The sequence below is a fragment of the Schistocerca cancellata genome, chromosome 2 (assembly GCF_023864275.1).
Source record: "Schistocerca cancellata isolate TAMUIC-IGC-003103 chromosome 2, iqSchCanc2.1, whole genome shotgun sequence".
In the NCBI taxonomy this organism is placed as follows: domain Eukaryota; kingdom Metazoa; phylum Arthropoda; class Insecta; order Orthoptera; family Acrididae; genus Schistocerca; species Schistocerca cancellata.
The window spans coordinates 1,002,287,201-1,002,309,905 of NC_064627.1; the positions used below are offsets into that span (position 1 = coordinate 1,002,287,201).

Below are 22,705 nucleotides of genomic sequence, written 5' to 3' on the forward strand. Positions count from 1 at the left end.
TGAGGACTTTCCACAGGTGCGTTTCGTTGTCAGGTACACTACTGGCCATTAAAATTGCTACACCAAGAAGAAATGCAGATGATAAACGGGTATTCATTGGACAAATATACTATACTAGAACTGACATGTGATTACATTTTCACTCAATTTCGGTGCATAGATCGTGAGAAATCAGTACATAGAACAACCACCTTTGGCCGTAATAACGGCCTTGATACGCCTGGGCATTGAGTCAAACAGGGCTTGGATGGAGTGTACAGGTACAGCTGCCCATGCAGCTTCAACACGATACCACAGTTCATCAAGAGTAGTGACTTGTGTATTGTGACGAGCCAGTTGCTCGGCCACCATCGACCAGACGTTTTCAGTTGGTGAGAGATCTGGAGAATGTGCTGGCCTTTCTGTATCCAGAAAGGCCCATACAGGACCTGCAACATGCGGTCGTGCATTATCCTGCTGAAATGTAGGATTTCGCAGGGATCGAATGAAGGGTAGAGCCACGGGTCGTAACGCATCTGAAATGTAACGTCCACTGTTCAAAGTGCCGTCAGTGCGAACGAGAGGTGACCGAGACGGGTAACCAATGGCACCCCATACCATCACGCCGGGTGTTACGCCAGTATGGCGATGACGAATACACGCTTCCAATGTGCGTTCATTGCGATGTCGCCAAACACGGATGCGACCATCATGATGCTGTAAACAGAACCTGGATTCATCCGAAGAAATGACGTTTTGCCATTCGTGCACCCAGGTTCGTCATTGAGTACACCATTGCAGGCGCTCCTGTCTGTGATGCAGCGTCAAAGGTAACCGCAGCCACGCTCTCCGAGCTGATAGTCGATGCTGCTGCAAACGTCGTCGAACTGTTCGTGCAGATGAGTGTTGTCTTGCAAACGTCCCCATCTGTTGACTCAGGAATCGAGACGTAGCTGCACGATCCGTTACAGCCATGCAGATAACATGCCTGTCATCTCGAGTGCAAGTGATACGAGACCGTTGGGATCCAGCACGGCGTTCCGTATTACTCTCCTGAACCCACCGATTACATATTCTGCTAACAGTCATTGGACCTTGACCAACGCGAGCAGCAATGTCGCGATAGTATAAACCGCAATTGCGATGGCTACAATCCGACCTTTATCAAAGTCGGAAACGTGATGGTACGCATTTCTCCTCCTTACACGAGGCATCACAACAACGTTTCGCCAGGCAACGCCAGTCAACTGCTGTTTGTGTATGAGAAATCGGTTGTAAGCGTTCCTCATGTCAGCACGTTGTAGGTGTCGCCACCGGCGCCAGCCTTGTGTGAATGCTCTGAAAAGCTAATCATTTGCATATCACAGCATCTTCTTCTTGTCGGTTAAATTTCGCGTGTGTAGCACGTCATCTTCGTGATGTAGCAAGTTAAATGGCCAGTAGTGTAGAACAGCGCCACCTGCAGGCTTGGCTAACATTTGCGTTTGTCCTGGTGTGTCCATACGAAATCCTGCTTTTTCTTTCTCTTTGTTTATCTTTCTATTTTGTTGTGTATCGTTTCTGGATGATGAACGCGGAAGAAGCGCGAGAAATTTACAAGTCGCCTTATAGCCCCGAGTTCAGTCAGGCATTGATTAGCGATAAAGGAGGAAAGAAGTTTTTCATTATTGCTACGAATCATTAAGCACTGCAAGGCCTCCTGGGCTGTGTCTCGCGAACAATTTTATTAATCAGTGAACGGATTTGCGAAATGCTGAGTGACGGATGCGACAAACGAGGTCACTACGGCTGGCCCACTGGAACCAGCAATATGAAACTTGTTGGTAAAGCTTAAATCATCAGGTTTAAAGCAAGATTTTCTAAAATCTCTTATGCAACCCTCGATGTTTGCATAAATTTAGTAACGTAAATGTAATGCAATCGTTTCTTGCGTTGAAAAATTGCCTATCTACCGAACCGAATCTTTCATTCTACTTTGGAAGGTGCGCTAATGTGAAAAATCTGACAGATTAAAACCGTGTGCTGGACATGGATTCAAACCTGGACACACAGCTCTCACAAGGCAAGAGTTCGAGGTAGAGATTGAGTTCTTAAAATGCAGCGTCTTTTCTCAAATGTGTAAGCCTGCGCACATGTCTAGTAGCAATGCACTACTGGATTTGACAAATATGATTTGCTCCTTACCATCAGAAACACCTCACCAAAGTAATTTTGCGGTGGTTGTTGACAGTAACTTGAGTGAGACGTGTCAGGACATCCGCTACAAACTTAGCGCATAGAAAAATCTCACAAAGAGAATTGGACAAAAAATGTTTTCCGACACTTTTCTTTATACTTGCGTAGTCATGTTTCAGATGCAATATACAGGAATGTTTCATTCATTTAAGCAGCACAAACTGTGCAATGACAATCAGTTTGTCACGAATGGTACCGTGGTTTCTACTTCATAGTGTGGCTGGCTATAGGCGCAGGGGTTCTATGTGTGAATCTTGTTGCCACTTCGAATTTTTTTGGTAGAAAGACCAGCGAGCTTCCAGAGACTGAGAAGTTTCTTCTTCTTCTTCTTCTTCTTTACCTTCTCGTCCCACCAAGCACAAGCATATGGCATTAAGGTCTGTTGCGGCTTCTGTTAATGCAAAAAACTCTTAGTTGGTCGTCTGGTTCATCTTTTTCCTTGAAAATCGGTCTTTTAAACCACTTATCAGCATTTACTTGTGTGTATTGACTGACTTCGTTTTTTAAGGTTTTTTCCATTTGATCCTCAAGTGTAATTAAATCTTGCAGTCTTCTGATATAAATTAAGTAGATTTAATCATGACATTACAAACAAAAACCTGTGGTAGTGAGACACGGAACACGACATCTAAAGACAGAAGCAGAATTCAAATAACCGCAATGAGATTTCTTTGAGAGGTGGTAGAAGTCTCATGGCTAAGCCGCGTAAGCAATGGAAGAGTCAGAGTGTCTCAAACTAGAACTGAGACGATAAACACAAGCAGAGTTTATACGCAAGAAATAGGTGCCCACCAGTCGATGTTTATGCTTTCAATATTGGTTTTGGACGCTAGAGAGGAATTTATTGTGCAATTAGTTTCTACTTATAAAATGCATTTAATTTTATCGTGTAACTCAAATATTTCCATATTTATAGAGATTACGTGTGTTCTTCGACAGAAGTTATCTTTGGAACACCGTTTTCTTAGATTTCAATGCAGGTGACCAATATGGCAGTCTAGAAAATTTTATATAAGCTAACATAAACTTACTCAATCTAGCCCAAATTACCGGTGCACTATGTACAGAAAAGGATACCGAGAAACTTCGAGGGACTAGAGGAAGTGTTGGTAAATTATACACTTTTTTCAAGCCCCTAAACCCTTCTGGAACTCGATCTTCCGTATAACCTTTAGCTCTATCAGCGACTAGTTTTTAATGACTATGCTTCTGAAATAACGGCTCTTTACGATTTTCTTTATTTTCTGAAACAGAAAAAAAGTTTCATGGGGACATGTCTGGTGAATGTGGAGACTTGAGTATCATTACAGTTAAAAAATTCACGACAAGCAACGAGGTGTGACCTGGGTGCGTAATCGAATTGCTAAAGCCACAAATCCGAGCATGTTATTCGAACCTCTTCACGCAATCGGCGTTGAAGTTGTAATACTCCTTACTGATCGTTCGACGTTGTAGCAAGAACCCGTTGTGCGTTATTTCGTTAAAACTAAGGAATACAGTGAGCATAAGCTTCACATGTGACAGCTTTTATCGAGCTTCTGTGGTCTTTGCGATGTAGAATGCTTTCACTTGGACAGTTGGGCGTTTTGGTTCGTAATTCTACAAATTTTTACCTAACTTCCCTGTCACACGTTTCATACATAAAGCATCCCGAAACCCTTCGTGGCCTGAGCCAGCTGGTAAAGCAACGTCATCAGTGACTACTGAGACTATGACTCGGAGGTTGTTCATAATCATTTCTTTCACTTGATTGATGATGTGCTAGGAAGTCCATGGTGCGCTGGCATTTTCAGTGACTTCACAGCCTTCTTTAAAACACTGATACCACTTTAAACAAATCACTCAAGGCAGACTAGGCAAAAGCAGTATTTAACATTGCTAATATTGAACATTTTTCAAACGCTGCTGCACTTTACATCGTTATTACATCAAAATTAGTATGAATTCTCTGATTCATCTTTATACAAAACTAGCTTAGCGACTGCTGCTTCCTCCCGTCGAATATGTGGCCTGCAGAGATTATTTTTTTGTTTTTATTTAATCGAATTTTTATGTTGTTCAAAAACTTCAACACATTCTAAGCTTGTTTAGGCTAATTAAGGCCGTCTTTTCAGAATGTTGTTCTGACCAGAAGTTATACTTTTTGCCGTCTTGTGGATATATTTCCTTAACAACTAATATCCACTGAAAATAACCGATTTGGGAGACAATCTGAGCAGCCGTCTTCGGTTGTTTGCAGATGTCGCTGTCGTTTATCGACTAATAAAGTCATCAGACGATCAAAACAAACTGCAAAATGATTTAGAAAAAATGAAAGTGGCAGTTGACCCTAAATAACGAAAAGTGTGAGGTCATCCACATGAGTGCCAAAAGGAGCTCGTTAAACTTCGGTTACACGATAAATCAGTCTAATCTAAAAGCCGTATGTTCAACTAAATACGTAGGTGTTACAATTACGAACAACTTAAATTGGAAAGAACACATAGAAAATGTTGTGGGGATGGCCAATTAATACTGCGTTTTATTGGCAGGACACTTAGAAAATGTAACAGACCTACTAAGGAGACTGCTTACACTACACTTGTCCGTCCCCTTTTAGAATACTGCTGCGCGGTGTGGGAATCTTACCAGGTAGGACTGACGGAGTACATCGAAAAAGTTCAAAGAAAGGCAGCACGTTTTGCACTATCGCGAAATATGGGAGAGTGTCACGGAATGATACAGGATTTGGGCTGGAAATCATTAAAAGAAAGGCGTTTTTTGTTGCGACGGAATCTTCTAACGAAATTCCAATCACCAACTTTCTCCTCCGAATGCGAAAATATTTTGTTGACACCGACCTACATAGGGCGGAAAGATAACCTCGATAAAATAAGGGAAATCAGAGCTCGTACGGAAAGATATAGGTGTTCATTCCTTCCGCGCGCTACACGAGATTGGAATAATAGAGAATTGTGAAGGCACTTAAATGTGATTTGCAGAGTATCCATGTAGATGTAATTTCTTTATGCCTAGCCGAGAAGTGAAATGCCAATTATCCTAAATTACGCTTTAACATATTTTCAATGTACCGAAATATATTCTCAAAAATTTTCATCCCCTATTGCACTCTCTTAGGGGTTGAATTTCTGTTGTTGTTGTTGTTTTGGTCTTCAGTCCTGAGTCTGGTTTGATGCAGCTCTCCACGCTACTCTATCCTGTGCAAGCTTCTGCATCTCCCAGTACCAACTGCAGCCTACATCCTTCTGAATCTGCTTAGTGTATTCATCTCTTGGTCTCCCTCTACGATTTTTACCCTCCACGCTGCCCTACAATGCTAAATTTGTGATCCCTTGATGCCTCAGAACATGTCCTACCAACGGGTCCCTTCTTCTTGTCAAGTTGTACCACAAACTGCTCATCTCCCGAATTCTTTTCAATACCTCCTCATTAGTTATGTGATCTACCCATCTAATCTTCAGCATTCTTCTGTAGCACCACATTTCGAAAGCTTCTATTCTCTTCTTGTCTAAACTATTTATCGTCCATGTTTCACTTCCATACGTAGCTACACTCCATACAAATACTTTCAGAAACGACTTCCTGACACTTAAATCTATACTCGATGTTAACAAATTTCTCTTCTTCAGAAATGCTTTCCTTTCCACTGCCAGTCTACATTTTATATCCTCTCTACTTCGACCATCATCAGTTATTTTGCTCCCCAAATAGCAAAACTCCCCTGTCGATCCCTAGACTTCTAAGTCAGTAAATTAAGGATTGCATGCTGTAGTACTGGGTGAAAACCAAACCTCGTAGATCGGAATAGCTGAATATTGGGGAGTACTGGTGCGAATGACGACAGAAGCGCTACCACGACAGTAACTCGTTGAGCTTTTGATGTTAAAACAGCCCGAAGCTAGCTGCGCCAAAGGAGCAGCATCAAGAACACCCAAATCGTGCGGAGACCACGGAACAGGGTGCAGTTACGAAAGCAAGAGTCTGGTGTGGTATTATGGACCTTTCTGCAACATCTTTCCTATAGCATGCTGGGTTTTGTGTAACAACGTACAAAGGAGATGAGAATCAGAATACATGCATGCATGCATCCTAAAAAAAAAGAAACTTGGCAAAACTCTGTGGTGGGCTATTCAGCAGTTTCATGGAAATTCGATAGTTACTTTGTGAGTGATCCTCGGTATTTCGATTATTTACGTTGGTCATGATACTTAAATACTGCATCGCATGTCAACTGAACTGGTATTTTTGTGGCCAATATTCACATGTTGTGTGAATCCGCAGCGAATCACATGTGCTGAATTGTCTAGAAGCTACCCTCCTGTAATCATGTTAACGTTAGTATGAAACGCATCTCTTTGTTTGTCTTACTGTGATATACCCTCTTTATTTTCAGACAAGATCGAATGGTACAGCGCTTATCCCTGTGCCTACCGCGAGCTTCTAAGTACAGCAATCAATGCGGGCACCAGAGCCTTTTCCGAAGTACTACAGAAGGCGACGTGAACGGCGAAGACGAATCTGCGCTACACTAGGTAGGTGAAAGGAGATATTGCATTCGTCGTAATGAACGAATATGTCTAGATGTTCAGCGAAGCTGCTTCGCATTCTCATGCCTTTTATACTCCATAGCTATTGAAAAATTTATAAATCATACAATTTTTCTGCACCGCTGCTGCTGATGAAATTTCTTTATTCCTCTGGTATCTGTGACCTCAGGGTCGTCATCAGGCGATACCTGCAGTGCAACTGACAACAGTTACAGGGGCTGGACGAAAATAGGAAAACACCAGAAACTCAACACATTACCATGACTAATGCAGTGTACGAAAACCTTTGGCATTCACAACGGCTTCAGTCGTATCGGAATGGATAAATATAGTTTCTTTATGGTTTTCGAGGGAATCTTGTATCATTCTTCCTGAAAATAGTAGCAAGTTCGAGGAATGGTGATGGAGGTAGTTAACGATCATGCATCCATCATTCCACGGTGGACGACAAACGCTCAGTAACACTGAGATCTGGTGACGTAGGTGGCCTGGGGAGACGCGACGTAATCCTTGAAAGTAATGCGACTTTGGAGAGTATCTAAGGGGATCATGGAATACCACGATATAACTGCCCAGACCCCCACCGAACACCCACCATGTTTCGCTCTTTGGACGTAAAGCCAATCAGAAGCTGGAAAACAGTGCGATATAAAAATCATCCGACTAAATGAGCTCCTTCCATGGCTCTGCAGTCCAGGTTTCATAGCTTCAAAATCACGTTTTCCTGTTAAGGGCTTTTGCATCGCTGATGTGTGGACTTGGAATACCAGCTCGCCAGGCAGTTCCCAAATTATGGAGCCTCTTTCATGTTGGTTTGGTGCTGACAGGGCTCGCGAGTCCAACATTCATTTTGTAAGCAGTCTGTTTATATGTTTGTATGTTGGCAGCCCTGTAGACTGTATTAACATCGCTGACAGCGCTCTGCGCCCTCGGTAAGAGACTCTATGGTTGGACGGACTAGCAGTTAGCAGTTAATGAACGGACGGCTTGGACATGAGTCCTTCGCGGAGAGTAAGTGTTGGTAGGACATGCATTGTAAAATGAGGATGAATGTAGTTGGTAATGTTTGGGTAGTGGAATTATTGACGACTATATAATTTTTGGAACTGGATGTCACAGGAATAAGATAAAATCTGCTAAATACATTGTTTGCTCTTCAACAAAATCTTTCTTTTGCTAACCATATGCCTCCTAGAAGTCGAACTAAATCGGGTGAGGCTGAGAGAATTAGATTAGGAAATGAGACACTGAAAGTAGTAGAGGAGTTTTGCCATTTGGGGAGCAAAATAACTGATGATGGTCGAAGTAGAGAGGATATAAAATGTAGACTGGCAATGGCAAGGAAAGCGTTTCTGAAGAAGAGAAATCTATTAACATCAAGTATAGATTTAAGTGTCAGGAAGTCGTTTCTGAAAGTATTTGTATGGAGTGTAGCCATGTATGGAAGTGAAACGCGGACGATAAATAGTTTGGACAAGAAGAAAATAGAAGCTTTCGAAATGTGGTGCTACAGAAGAATGCTGAAGATTAGATGGGTAGATCACATAACTAATGAGGAGGTATTGAATAGAATTGGGGAGAAGAGGAGTTTGTGGCACAACTTGACTAGAAGAAGGGATCGGTTGGTAGGACATGTTGTGAGGCATAGAGGGATCACCAGTTTAGTATTGGAGGGCAGCGTGGAGGGTAAAAATCGTAGAGGGAGACCAAGAGATGAATACACTAAGCAGATTCAGAAGGATGTAGGCTGCAGTACGTACTGGGAGATGAAGCAGCTTGCACAGGATAGAGTAGCATGGAGAGCTGCATCAAACCAGTCTCAGGACTGAAGACCACAACAACAACATGCCTCCTTGTTGGTAGAGCCTATAGTAGTTAGAATCTTTTTATTTAGCTGGCTGTAGTTGATGCTTGCTGTAATTGCTTTAGGTCGTGTTATGAACATTTTCTGTGAGGTAAGTGACTTAAGAAAAGTATGGGTTATTGTTAGGATTTCTTCCAATTCAGGGCCATTCTTTTGTGTTAATTATTTGAAGCCATGTTGTTATTCTATAGCAGTCAGATTATGTCGGGCTTGTATATTGTGGCTAATGAATGAACAGGTTACGTTTGTGTTGTCTTTGCCAGGGAAAATTCCGTAGGTCAGTGTTGAAATGATAAAAATAAGTAATGAGGCAGTAGGTTCAGTTTCACTCAGTAGTTTCACCAGAAGTTTCATCTGGCGGTAAAGACCAGAAGTTTCACTCAGTAGCAGCAGTTTCACTCAGCAGTTTAAATAAGCACTAAGAAGTTTCAAGTTCTTCAGTGATGTTTGCAGCTATCGTCCTCTTATTCCCGGAACATTGCTTTTCAATGACCCTCTGTCACGATCACTTAACACACACTTTCGTCCGAATTCTGACAGGGAATGGAGTTTCTCCGCTTTCCTTGCATGCAGTAGAAATGTTTGATGTAGTGCTCCTTGAAACACCAAACACTTAGGCTCCCCTGGTTAGGAAGCACACACCAAAAAAATGTTTCAAATGGCTCTGAGCACTATGCGACTTAACTTCTGAGGTCATCAGTCGCCTATAACTTAGAAGTAATTAAACCTGACTAACCGAAGGACATCACACACATCCGTGCCCGAGGCAGGATTCGAACCTGCGACCGTAGCGGTCGCGCGGTTCCAGACTGTCGCGCCTAGAACCGCTCGGCCACTCTGGCCGGCCGAAGCACACACCATAAGACCACCATCGCATGTTCGAATTCACTCAGCTGTGATATAATGCACTCAGAACTACACAGAACACTGTTCTGGCCGTGACTGACATCTACAACGAACTGAAGGCGTTGCACAGGTCCCGTTCGTTGTCAAATACATCAGCGCCATCTGCAGACTTGTCTAGCGCCTGCATTTATGTTCAAGTATGAATTTATCGCGTTGTTTCCATATTTTTGTCCAACCCTGGTACACTTTACGTGTGTCATATAAACATTATTAAACATTATCAGTACATATGTGTCAAAAGATATGCTCTACATGGGAGATGATTATGAGCAAATAGTCGAAATAGGTCAGTAATGACGAATGTAACATTTTATTTGAAGGAGACAGACTCTGCGGAACCTCGACATTTGGGTTATGACGCCAGCAAATTAAGGTATCGCACTCACATTTCATTCCAGCCGGAACAATGAGAACGTTAACTGCCCCGTAATGGGTGGCCAGATAATCACAATATTTATTAACGTCAATAGTTTTTAATACATTATCAGTAAGTAAATAAGCGCTGCCACGGCAGCAGAGCGCAAGACAGGCAAGGAGGCCAGAAGATCGACCTCCTTCAAACTAATTAAAGGTGGTAGTGAACAAGCCAGGCGACTTAAACGTCTGTGATATAAACCAATCATATTACAGCATCTCCACATAGAATCAAAAGACTATACACGTGTTATTTTAACGAAACAATTCTGACGTTTTCTGTTATGTGTGAAATAATTATTATGTTCCAACTAAGATGGAACGTCCAAAATGACGTAGAAGGAAGGAGTTAGAGAATTTAAAGCTGAAGTCTGGTCCAAACCAAATATGCAGCGGTACATCAGCTTCTCTGTCCACGTCCTAATTTTACATAAAGACAGACATAATGTCAGTAGCGAATCATGCTGCCCCCTTTGCCTTTTTTATTACATCAGGATCACTAATTATTAGAATATATTCACGTTACTCGTCTCAGCATGCTGTTGCCATCGACATTCACAAAGAAAGGAAAATTTCATCCTAAGTTTCAGAAAATGGTTCTGTATACATGAACGTAGACAACGGAATACATGATTCTACTTTAATATATTTCGTTGAAAAATATTATATCCCTACAGCTGAATAAAATACAGTTCACTATATATTTTTAGTGCGAACTTGTAGCCGGCCGCTGTGGCGAAGCGGTTCTAGGCGCTTCAGTCAAGAACGGCGTTGCTGCTACGGTCGCAGGTTCAAATCCTGCCTCGGACATGGATGTTTGTGATGTACTTAGGTTAGTTAGGTTTGAACAGTTCAAGTCTAGGGGACTGATGACCTCAGATGTTAAGTCCCACAGTGCTTAGAGCCATTTGAACCATTTTGAACTAACTTGTAACAGCTTTCGATTGGTATGGGGCATTCTGTCCTAAGTTCACAGTAAAAACGTATGCACTTCCAATCACTTACGTCTATAACGAGCTCAGGAATATCTCACGATATAACTGTTTCACAGTTGTACTTCACTACTTTACCTATTGAGTCACAACTGCACTGCGCAACAGAATTATATAGAGGGAGACCAAGAGATGAGTAAGTAAACACGTTCAATAGGATATAGATTGCAGTAGTTACTCAAAGATGAAGAGGATGCACAGGTTACAGTAACTGGGAAAGCTATATCAAACCGGTCTTCATACTGAAGACCAACAAGACAGCTTCAATGGAACAATGTGTTTTATTCGAGATTAGGTGAATACTCGGCAATGCCTGGGTATGAATTTATTTCAGTTCTCTTAGTCCATCCCCTCTTCCCCGCTCTATCTGTCAATCTTCTCCGGCCCTATTTCTGTCCGTCTATTTCTCCCTTCTCTCTTTGTCCACCCCCTCCTCCTCTCATTCTCCGTCCATCCCCTTCTACCCTCCTCTCTGACCATCTGCTACTCCCACACTCTCTGTCCATTTTCTCCACCCCATTCTCTCTGAGCACCTAGTCTTCGTTCCCCTCTGTCCGTGTGCTGCTTCTCCTCTCCTCCTTCATCTCCTTCTGTTCCCTCTATCTCGTCTGCGCCATCTCTATCTCCTCCTCCTCTCACTCTCTGTTCATCTCCTCCCCAGTCCTCTCTCTCTCTACATCTCCATCTCTTCCCTTTCTCTGTCATTTCCTCCGCTTCCCTTATGTCTGGGTCCATTTCCTCCTGCCCCTTCTTTGTCTATCCATCACCTCCCCCCTGTCCTCTTTCTGCGTACCACTTCAACTCTAACAAGAGGTTGCTACTTGTGTATCTCACAGTGTTTCTTTCCCGATAGTAAAAATATGTATACCAGTTTTGGGCGAAATCATCCAGTAGTTTAGGAGAAGTTTTTTATCCGCGGCTTTGCTATTGCATAACCTCATTTCAGATATTTTCAAATATATTCAACATATTTCACTGGTATTTGTAAATTTATTTCACTTTTATAGCTAGCGAATTCGTCCTGCAGTTGCGTTTTCACGTAGTTCAATGTTTTTGACGTCACATCTCCTGAAATATTTGTCGTATAATGATATAACAGGTACAATCAGCGGCATATGTTGATACTGTCTACGTAATGGTTCAAATGGCTCTGAGCACTATGGGACTTAACTTCTGAGGTCATCAGTCCCCTAGAACTTAGAACTACTTAAACCTAACTAACCCAAGCACATCACACACATCCATGCCCGAGGCAGGATTCGAACCTGCGACCGGAGCGGTCGCGCAGCTCCAGGCTGTAGCGCCTAGAACCGCTCGGCCACTCCGGCCGGCTGTCTACGTAATGTATTGCGAATATAGTTAGTAGCAAATAAGTAATAAATTTAAATATCATGTCGAATGCGGCAGCTTTAACGCATGAACAACAAAAATGTTGTAGTAAGCGATTCACGTTTTTCTTGTTGTGGAGGATTTCAGCAAGAAAAAGTTTCATAAAGGTTTAAAATATACGTAAAAATGTTTGCAGGTAACTAAGTGGTATTGTTCTCAAATACCAGATGAATAAAGTCTGGGAATACGCGTATGTAAGAGCAAAGGGTGAGTCCACGTCCCCTACCACTGTCATGTTATGCAACCCGAAATATTCCATCTGGCCTTCATAAACCACGTGTGGGATTTTCGTATTCTCTCGTTGGCTACGTGCAATCTTTTACTCCTACAGAAAAAATTAAACGTCTTTTTCTTGGGAAATTTCTCGTTAGAGATTGTACTTTCCCAGTTATTCAAGAAAAAAGTACAAAAGTGACCTCCAAACGCACCTCCACTTCCACTCTCAGCTCCCCACCGGTCAGGATTTAAGTCTGGATCAAATTGTCAACGTAATCAGTTTTAGCGTAACATTTACAAAAGTCACAGGCACGTTTAAATTAATAATGTTAACGAAATAGCTGACTGTGCTGTTGGCGTCACAGCCCAGTCAATAGCGATCAAAAAAGGTCAGATTTCGGGAATATTTCGTATAGTCGGAAATTCTTGTACTGTGGTTGGAAGGAGTGCCACTAATTAAATACTGGAAAACCTATCTGGCGAGGAGTGAGTGTGGGGTGGAGGTGCACTGTACGTCACTGTTGTATGTTTTTCTTACATAATGTAACTTCTCCTAGCAAAACACATATTATACGTGGTAAAAAAGGAGAAAAGAATAATTGAACTGGATGATTGTAATTGCGTGGACAACGATTGTGTGAACTTTATGTAATAAAGAGAAACCATTATGTGCCGTGTTTAATACTTGTATAGAATTATGTACCGATTTTTTTAAAAGATAATATCTGTGTCGGCGAGTACTGAAACCGCCACAGACGATACTTATTAAATATCAAACAAAGGTGAGAATATGTTACAACAAGTATAAATAGTAGTGACCGAGCATTAATTCCTCTGTCGTCTTCTTGGAGTTACGTGAGTAGGAAGAGCCTGTGACGCTATATTGTATGCTTGTGTAGCATTCTTTTGTCAAGATTGAGAGAAGGCTCTTCCTACTCACGTAACTCCAAGACGACGACAGAGAAATTAATACTCGGTCACTACTATTTATACGCTTTGTGACATATTCTCATCTTTGTTTGATATTTAGTAAGTATGGTCTGTGGCGGTTCAGTACTCGCCGACACAGATATCTTTAAAAACAATCGGCACATACAGGGTTTTTCAAAAATGACCGGTATATTTGAAACGGCAATAAAAACTAAACGAGCAGTGATAGAACTACACCGTTTGTTGCAATATGCTTGGGACAACACTACATTTTCAGGCGGACAAACTTTCGAAATTACAGTAGTTACAATTTTCAACAACAGATGGCGCTGCAAGTGATGTGAAAGATATAGAAGACAACGCAGTCTGTGGGTGCGCCATTCTGTACGTCGTCTTTCTGCTGTAAGTGTGTGCTGTTCACAACGTGCAAGTGTGCTGTAGACAACATGGTTTATTCCTTAGAACAGAGGATTTTTCTGGTGTTGGAATTCCACCGCCTAGAACACAGTGTTGTTGCAACAAGACGAAGTTTTCAACGGAGGTTTAATGTAACCAAAGGACCGAAAAGCGATACAATAAAGGATCTGTTTGAAAAATTTCAACGGACTGGGAACGTGACGGATGAACGTGCTGGAAAGGTAGGGCGACCGCGTACGGCAACCACAGAGGGCAATGCGCAGCTAGTGCAGCAGGTGATCCAACAGCGGCCTCGGGTTTCCGTTCGCCGTGTTGCAGCTGCGGTCCAAATGACGCCAACGTCCACGTATCGTCTCATGCGCCAGAGTTTACACCTCTATCCATACAAAATTCAAACGTGGCAACCCCTCAGCGCCGCTACCATTGCTGCACGAGAGACATTCGCTAACGATATAGTGCACAGGATTGATGACGGCGATATGCATGTGGGCAGCATTTGGTTTACTGACGAAGCTTATTTTTACCTGGACGGCTTCGTCAATAAACAGAACTGGCGCATATGGGGAACCGAAAAGCCCCATGTTGCAGTCCCATCGTCCCTGCATCCTCAAAAAGTACTGGTCTGGGCCGCCATTTCTTCCAAAGGAATCATTGGCCCATTTTTCAGATCCGAAACGATTACTGCATCACGCTATCTGGACATTCTTCGTGAATTTGTGGCGGTACAAACTGCCTTAGACGACACTGCGAACACCTCGTGGTTTATGCAAGATGATGCCCGGCCACATCGCACGGCCGATGTCTTTAATTTCCTGAATGAATATTTCGATGATCGTGTGATTGCTTTGGGCTATCCGAAACATACAGGAGGCGGCGTGGATTGGCCTCCCTATTCGCCAGACATGAACCCCTGTGACTTCTTTCTGTGGGGACACTTGAAAGACCAGGTGTACCGCCAGAATCCAGAAACAATTGAACAGCTGAAGCAGTACATCTCATCTGCATGTGAAGCCATTCCGCCAGACACGTTGTCAAAGGTTTCGGGTAATTTCATTCAGAGACTACGCCGTATTATTCCTACGCATGGTGGATTTGTGGAAAATATCGTACTATAGAGTTTCCCAGACCGCAGCGCCATCTGTTGTTGAAAATTGTAACTACTGTAATTTCGAAAGTTTGTCTGCCTGAAAATGTACTGTTGTCCCAAGCATATTTCAACAAACGGTGTATTTTTATCGCTGCTCGTTTAGTTTTTATTGCCGTTTCAAATATACCGGTCATTTTTGAAACACCCTGTAATTCTATACAAGTATAAAACATGGCACATAATGGTTTTCTTTATTACACAAAGTTCACACGATCGTTGTCCATGCAATTACAATCACCCAGTTTAACTATTCTTTTCTCCTTTTTTACCACATATAATGTGTGTTATGTTAAGAGACGTTACAATAACTTGAAAAGTATGGCCTCCAGCGAAAAATTATCTCAGTACAAAACTCAATTAAAACTAAATTTCCCACAAACATGTGTTTTTTAGAAGAAAAGAAGAAATAATTAACAGTCTCGGCGTAGCGAGTGAGAGAATATGAAAATCTTGCGCCAGTTATACCAATGCGGGCTGCATAAAACGACAACGGTAGGGGCGGCTGAATCACCCTGTACATTTACATAAACTTGTACCTCCATTTTTATAATATGTATGGAGATCTGTGAACCTGTTGTTGTGGTCTTCAGTCCTGAGACTGATTTGATGCAGCTTCCCATGCTACCCTTGCTGTGCAAGCTTCCTCATCTCCCAGTACCCACTACAACCTACATCCCTCTCAATCTGTTTAGTGTATTCATCTCTTAGTCTCCCTCTACGATTTTTACCCTCCACAATGTCCTCCAATACTAAACTGGTGATCCCTTGGTGCCTCAGAACATGTCCTACCAACCGATGTCTTCTTCTGGTCAAGTTGTGCCACAAATTTCTCTTCTCCCCAATTCTATTCAACACCTCCACATTAGTTATGTGATCTACCCATCTAATCTTCAGCATTCTTCTGTAGCACCACATTTCTAAAGTTTCTATTCTCTTTTTGTCTAAACTATTTATCGTCCACGTTTCACTACATGGCTACACTCCATACAAATACTTTCAGAAACGACTTCCTGACACTTAAATCAATACTCGATGTTAACAAATTTCTCTTCTTCAGAAACGCTTTCCTTGCCGTTGCTAGTCTACATTTTATATCCTCTCTACTTCGACTATCATCAGTTATTTTGCTCCCCAAATAGCAAAACTCCTTTACTACTTTAAGTGTCTCATTTCCTAATCTAATTCCCTCAGTATCACCCGACTTAATTCGACTACATTCCATTACCCTGGTTTTGCTTTTGTTGATGTTCATCTTACATTCTCCTTTCAAGACACTATCCATTCCGTTCAACTGCTCTTCTAAGTCCTTTGCTGTCTCTGACAGAATTACAATGTCATCAGCAAACGTCAAGGTTTTTATTTCTTCTCCATGGATTTTAATACCTACTCCGAATGTTTCATTTGTTTCCTTTACTGCTTGCTCAATATACAGATTGAATAGCGTCGCGGAGAGTTTACAACCCTGTCTCACTCCCTTCCCAACTTCTGCTTCCCTTTCATGTCCCTCGACTCTTATAACTGCCATCTGGTTTCTGTACAAATTGTAAATAGTCTTTCGCTCTCTGTATTTTACCCCCGCCTCCTTTAGAATTTGAAAGAGAGTATTCCAGTCAACATTGCGAAGCAACTTAAATCGCTTTATAGGGCAAGTTTTCAGGTCCAGATTGTACACCGATTAGGTTCCTTTCAGATTACGCTGATACAATAGCTCCCTACTTAGCAATCATATACAACCGCTCGCTCACCGATAGATCTGTACCTACAGATTGGAAAATTGCGCAGATCACACCAGTGTTTTGATGGGTAGTAGGAGTAATCCATAGAACGACAGACCTATATTATTGACGTCGGTTTGCTGTAGGGTTTTGGAGCATATACTGTATTCAAACATTATGAATCACCTCGAAGGGAACGATCTATTGATACGTAATCAGCATGGTTTCAGAAAACATCGTTCTTGTGCAACGCAGCTAGCTCTTTATTCGCACGAAGTAATGGCCGCTATCGACAGGGGATCTCAAGTTGAATCCGTATTTCTAGATTTCCGGAAAGCTTTTGACACCGTTCCTCAGAAGCGACTTCTAATCAAGCTGCGGGCCTATGGGGTATCGTCCCAGTTGTGCGACTGGATTCGTGATTTCCTGTCAGGAAGGTCGCAGTTCGTAGTAACAGACGCCAAATCATCGAGTAAAACTGAAGTGATATCAGGTGTTCCCCAGGGAAGCGTCCTGGGACCTCTGCTGTTCCTGATCTATATAAATTACCTGGGTGACAATCTGAGCAGTTCTCTTAGGTTGTCCGCAGATGATGCTGTAATTTACCGTCTAGTAAGGTCATCCTAAGACCAGTGTCAGTTGCAAAGCGATTTAGAAAAGATTGTTGTATGGTGTGGCAGGTGGAATTCGATTAATCGATAAATAGAACAATTCTCAAGGCTGTCAATTCAACTAAGTACCTGAGTGTTAAAATTACGAACAACTTCAGTTGGAAAGACCACATGGATAATATTGTGGGGAAGGCGAGCCAAAGGTTGCGTTTCATTGGCAGGACACTTAGAAGATGCAACAAGTCCACTAAAGAGACAGCTTACACTACACTCGTCCGTCCTCTGTTAGAATATTGCTGCGCGGTGTGGGATCCTTACCAGGTGGGATTGACGGAGGACATCGAAAGAGTGCAAAAAAGGGCAGCTCGTTTCGTATTATCACGTAATAGGGGAGAAAGTGTGGCAGATATGATACGCGAGTTGTGATGGAAGTCATTAAAGCAAAGACGTCTTTCGTCGCGGCGAGATCTATTTTCGAAATTTCAGTCACCAACTTTGCCTTCCGAATGGAAAGATATTTTGTTGAGCCCAACCTACGTAGGTAGGAATGATCATCAAAATAAAATAAGAGAAATCAGAGCTCGAACAGAAAGGTTTAGGTGTTCGTTTTTCCCGCGCGCTGTTCGGGAGTGGAATGGTAAAGAGATAGTATGATTGTGGTTCGATGAACCCTCTGCCAAGCACTTAAATGTGAATTGCAGAGTAATCAGGTAGATGTAGATGTAGATGTAGATTGTCAAAAGCTTTCTCTAAGTCTACAAATGCTAGATTTTGCCTTTCCTTAATCTAGCTTCTAAGATAAGTCGTAGGGTCAGTATTGCCTCACGTGTTGCAGTATTTCTACGGAATCCAAACTGATCTTCCCCGAGGTCGGCTTCTATCAGTTTTGCCATTCGTCTGTGAACCTAAAGGTAAGGAAAGGAATACGTGATTAATGTCTTTGTGGAGTCTGGGTGCGCTCGCGCGTGGCTCACCTTCCCTGTAGACCTTGGCGACGACGGCGTCGATGGTGAGCGAGGCCCAGCCGTAGCGCTTCCAGTGGTCGCGCGTCGGCGCGCACACCTCGAGGAAGCGGTGCGCGTGGTCGCGGAAGCAGGCCATGTCGGCGCCGCAGTCGTGGTCGGCGGGCAGCGGCACGGCGGCCGGGCTCTTGGCGCCGGCCACGGCGCAGCACACGTCGACGGTGCGCCAGAGCACGCGCCGCGCCGCCTGCCGCGGCCAGCCCACGGCGCGCAGCCGCTCGCCGCCCAGCAGCGCCCACAGGATCACCGACACCCGCAGCCGCAGCGCGCGGTCCTCGTCGCTGTCCGACGGGCCGTACGCCGACTCGTCCTCGACCGTGCCCCCGCCGGACGCCCACTCGGCGTCCGCCCACGCGCACTCTCCGGCCGTGGGCTCGAAGTGCGGCATCCCGCCGGGGAGGACCCGCCGCACGCGGTACAGCTCCACCACCTCGTCGTCCGACAGGTCTCCCTCGGTCGGTCTCTGGTGCTCCGGTCGACTCTCCCGAGACGGTGCGCGGGGTGCCGTCCTGATGACCGAGGCTGGAGGGCGGTGCCGCTCGTCTGGCGGACTCTTTGAGGAACGGGCGACACCCACCTCGCCCCTGTTCACATCTTTCAGCACGCGCCTCCCCTGCACCGCACCAGTTGGACTTCCACCCAATTCACTCTCTATCCTTTCCTTAATCGCAACCAGCTGTCCTGCTGCTGTCCTCACGTCACTTCCGACCTCACGGATTACGAACCTGTTTCCGTCCCCCTCTCTCGTTATCATGTACCTACTCCTCTGACCACCCGGTTCTGGAGCCAACACCGTAGAAGGTTCCGCGGTGCGGCCCTCGGACCTCACTTCTCTGAACCGCTCAGTTCCCACCTCGGGCTGATGTGGCGACGACTTCTGCCCACTACCGACCTTCCGACTGTCAGCTGAAACGATAACTGTCCTGATGACTTGTCTCGAGTGCTCACCACCAGAGTGGACTCCTTTTCCACTGCCTCCCGCCCCACTTGTCACTATCACACTGGCGGGAGTCACCACCGGGTCCCTGTGTGATTTTGGGTTCCGTTCAGTGGGCGAACAGCGCTCGTCAGAACTAACGTATCGTGACTGCCCACGTTCAAAATGGACTGCTTCCTTCGCAGACACAGCCCCGTCCCTCTGTTGGACTAGATCTTTCTTACTTAGGTCGAGCGTGCCATTCACATCGCCCTTAGAATTATAGTCGTTCAATGGCTTCCTACAACTACCTTCGTAAGTGACGCTCTCAGTTTCTGATCTCGAAATCCGTTCCCTCCTGTCAACTGGATTAAATTCCTCTTCTGCACGTAGGCGATCCCCATATCTCCTGCGCCACTGCCTGACATAGCCGGTTTCCGTATCGGGTACTGCATCTCTAGATGCGGGACTATCAGAGCGGTGCACCGATTCCTGGTCGAGCGCATCCTGCCCTCTTAGGTAAGTCTTCAGAATATGAGAACCATATGCGACTGGCCAATGATTCATCGACCTTACTTCTGCATCTCGCGAATGGGCACTGACAGTCAAGGCTTCTGTTGTCACATAGCGAGCATGTTTCATAGCAGTTTGAGATTCGTGCTCGATTTCGGCAATTGATAACAGCCTTTCGTTGCCATAAGAAAACCTGGACACTTTTCTTGGAGGTTCGTCGTCAGCTATGTCACTTATTGGGGTGTAAACAACCCTTATGGGTTTGCTGTGGTGGTATGCGTACTCGCTATCTCTTGAATTATCAGGTGTCATTCTGGCATCAGATCTGCGGCGTGCATTGCTGCCGTTGAAGCCATTTGGGTGTGTTGTACCTTCTACCACTGCTGCGTTAATATCAGCTCGACTACTTACTGGGTTCTTCACTACCATCCTAGGTGGGGGAGTAATGTAACCGCGAGGAAGAAATGCTCTACTGGGAATATATCTGTGCACTGTCTCCAGGGGTGGTGCCATTCTTTCAAAGTCCACAGCATTCCTGTCCCTGGAATTTCTAGTCTCAGGCACACTTCCTTCCACACGAAGATACCTTCCCGGGGCGACCACAGCTTTTAATCCACTGTGCACGCTACTATGTGAAGTGTTTACGAAAGCTGATTTTTCACTCGGAATTGGAATAATTACTGCACGATTTGGGTTGTAACTGCTAAATTGTTGTAAATATCGATTCGGCGCCTCATCTCTGCTGTTAGGTAACAATTGTACATTAGCCCTGTCAACAGATTTCGTTCTTAGAGTTTCATCATGCCCTCTAGCTTCTTCTGGAGTACACCTGTTGAGCTCTCGTTGTGGAGTACTATCATCACCTGTCGCTACCACTACGCTTTTGCGCTGAACTACTGCCGCAGCATGTTTCACGTTGTCAAGGAGTACATGTGAGTCAATTGCTGATGATGTGCTGGTAGACATCCTCACTGCAGAAGTATCCATTGTGTACACCACTTCGGTACTGTTGCGACTTACTGGGCCACTTAGTGTGTCAGAAACTCTCACGTTGCCATTGCCGGATACAGAAATATCCTTGTCAGGCGGCAGGACTTTTCCAGGAATATATAGTGTGTATCCACCACACGACTTGACGTACGGGACGTGGATGGGAGAATGTGCTGTGGAGCTTCCATTGTGTTTCAAAGTCGCTACTTGACGAAGTTCGTGATTAGGTGCTGGCCGGTCTGAGCTACTAGTGGGCTCTGGAGGTGAAAACGCCATCTTTTCGTCATTCACAGGATACACCCTTCGGTAGCTATGCCTATGAGATTTGTCAGCATCCTCAGGTGTCACACTGGAAGAAGAAAGCCTTCCTGTCCCACTCTCTTTATTCCTGTGTGCTTCGCCAACTGAGTCGCTCCAGTCAGAACTGGATCCCCTCATCCTGACTCTGACTTCCTCATCAGAATAGCAGCCACTGTCCAGCGAAGGCACGCGGTCATCATCTATAGCAGTGTGCTCTCCTCCTGTTTCAGTGGCGTCTCTACTGATCTGTTCAGCAGAAGAGGGTATTTTAGGATGTGGAGTGATGTCTTCATACTGGACCCGGTTGGATGCCACCAGCCTCCTACTCTGCTCCAGCAGCCATTGGCGTCGATCCTCGACTGGGTCGAAAGTTTCGACATCGATGTATTCGTCGTCACTGTTGGTGTCCCGGGTCATGTTGGTGGCCGACACTCGGACGTCGGTTCCGTCGGGACGAGCAGCAGACATCTCCATCCATCGGCCATTCTCCATTACCCTACGTTTCCCACCATCTGTGGCTGTCTTCTGAGAAACCTGGTCTTCTGTCCCGACAATCTCACCCTGAGAAACTCTCCTCTCGGCGCCTGACTCCGGTTGTAACTGTGCAGGGTCGCGGAAGAGGTATCTCTTAATCCCCTGTCGATTAGTCTGACCATTAGTACTAGTGGCAGTTACTGCAACATGTGTGATCGAGCTCTGATTGAACCCCTCTGAGATTTGAACGTCTTCTCTCGAACGCGTTACAACTGTCACAGACAGTTCTCCGTTGTCCTCCACTGCTGTGGAACCACGCAGGGTGTCTTTAGCAGGGGATCCAGCGCCGTTCCTACCAGATTTCACCAGATTCATTGCTTCTGGCACTGAAGCCATTGTCTCTCTTGCATCAAGCGGCGACTCTGGTGACAATGGAAGCATCTGTGTAACTGTACAAATATCCGTTGCACTGGCGTTGAGAGACCATATTCCCTAGCACCAGCGGGCCATCATCGTCCAAGGCATGCTTCTCTGCAACAAGAAATGAAGTGTGTGTCATTTAGTTGCCCAAAACTACCCAATATATAAAATTAACCTAACCAAAGTACACTAAGCCTATGAGATCTTATTATGTGAAAGAAAGGCTGCATTTTATGGATATTATTCTTAATATTTGCAGCCATTCAAAAGATTAGATTAGTGAATTATGTAAATGTGACCTACGATGAACTGGAAACGCGTACTGTGGGAATCTAGAGCCTACAGAAAAACGGATGGAAACATGAAAAGAATAGAAAAATGAGAACCACTAATGACTGCTAGTAGGAAGAGGCGAAACGTTTGATCAGATGTAAAATAAACTTTTGTTGTAAAAGACGAAATATCTCGTATCTACACGATAACTTATTGATGTTAATTGTTCGTACAACATGTATGATCGGTTTCGGAATATACATTCCAGCGTCGGACTGATTATACACATTAAAACCATCCTAAGCAAGAACAAAAATACACTATTTTGTCTGTATTTACAATGCGTAACATCTAATACAAGGATGATGTGAGAAAACACATCGCTGCCAGGTATGTTATACGTATCAAGAAGTAGAAATTACAAATTTATACTAT

The 22,705-nt window shown here is 44.1% G+C and overlaps 1 protein-coding gene across 1 annotated transcript in view; it reads right to left on the reverse strand.

The window, feature by feature from the left end:
• LOC126160506 (uncharacterized) overlaps positions 1-22,705 on the reverse strand; it is a 219,525-nt gene that overhangs the window by 100,406 nt on the left and 96,414 nt on the right. Inside the window, exon 2 of the mRNA XM_049916912.1 lies at positions 18,337-22,108. Within this exon, the coding sequence (XP_049772869.1) occupies positions 18,337-22,018 (3,682 nt within the window). The 5' untranslated portion in view covers positions 22,019-22,108. The remainder of the gene's footprint in view (positions 1-18,336; positions 22,109-22,705) is intronic.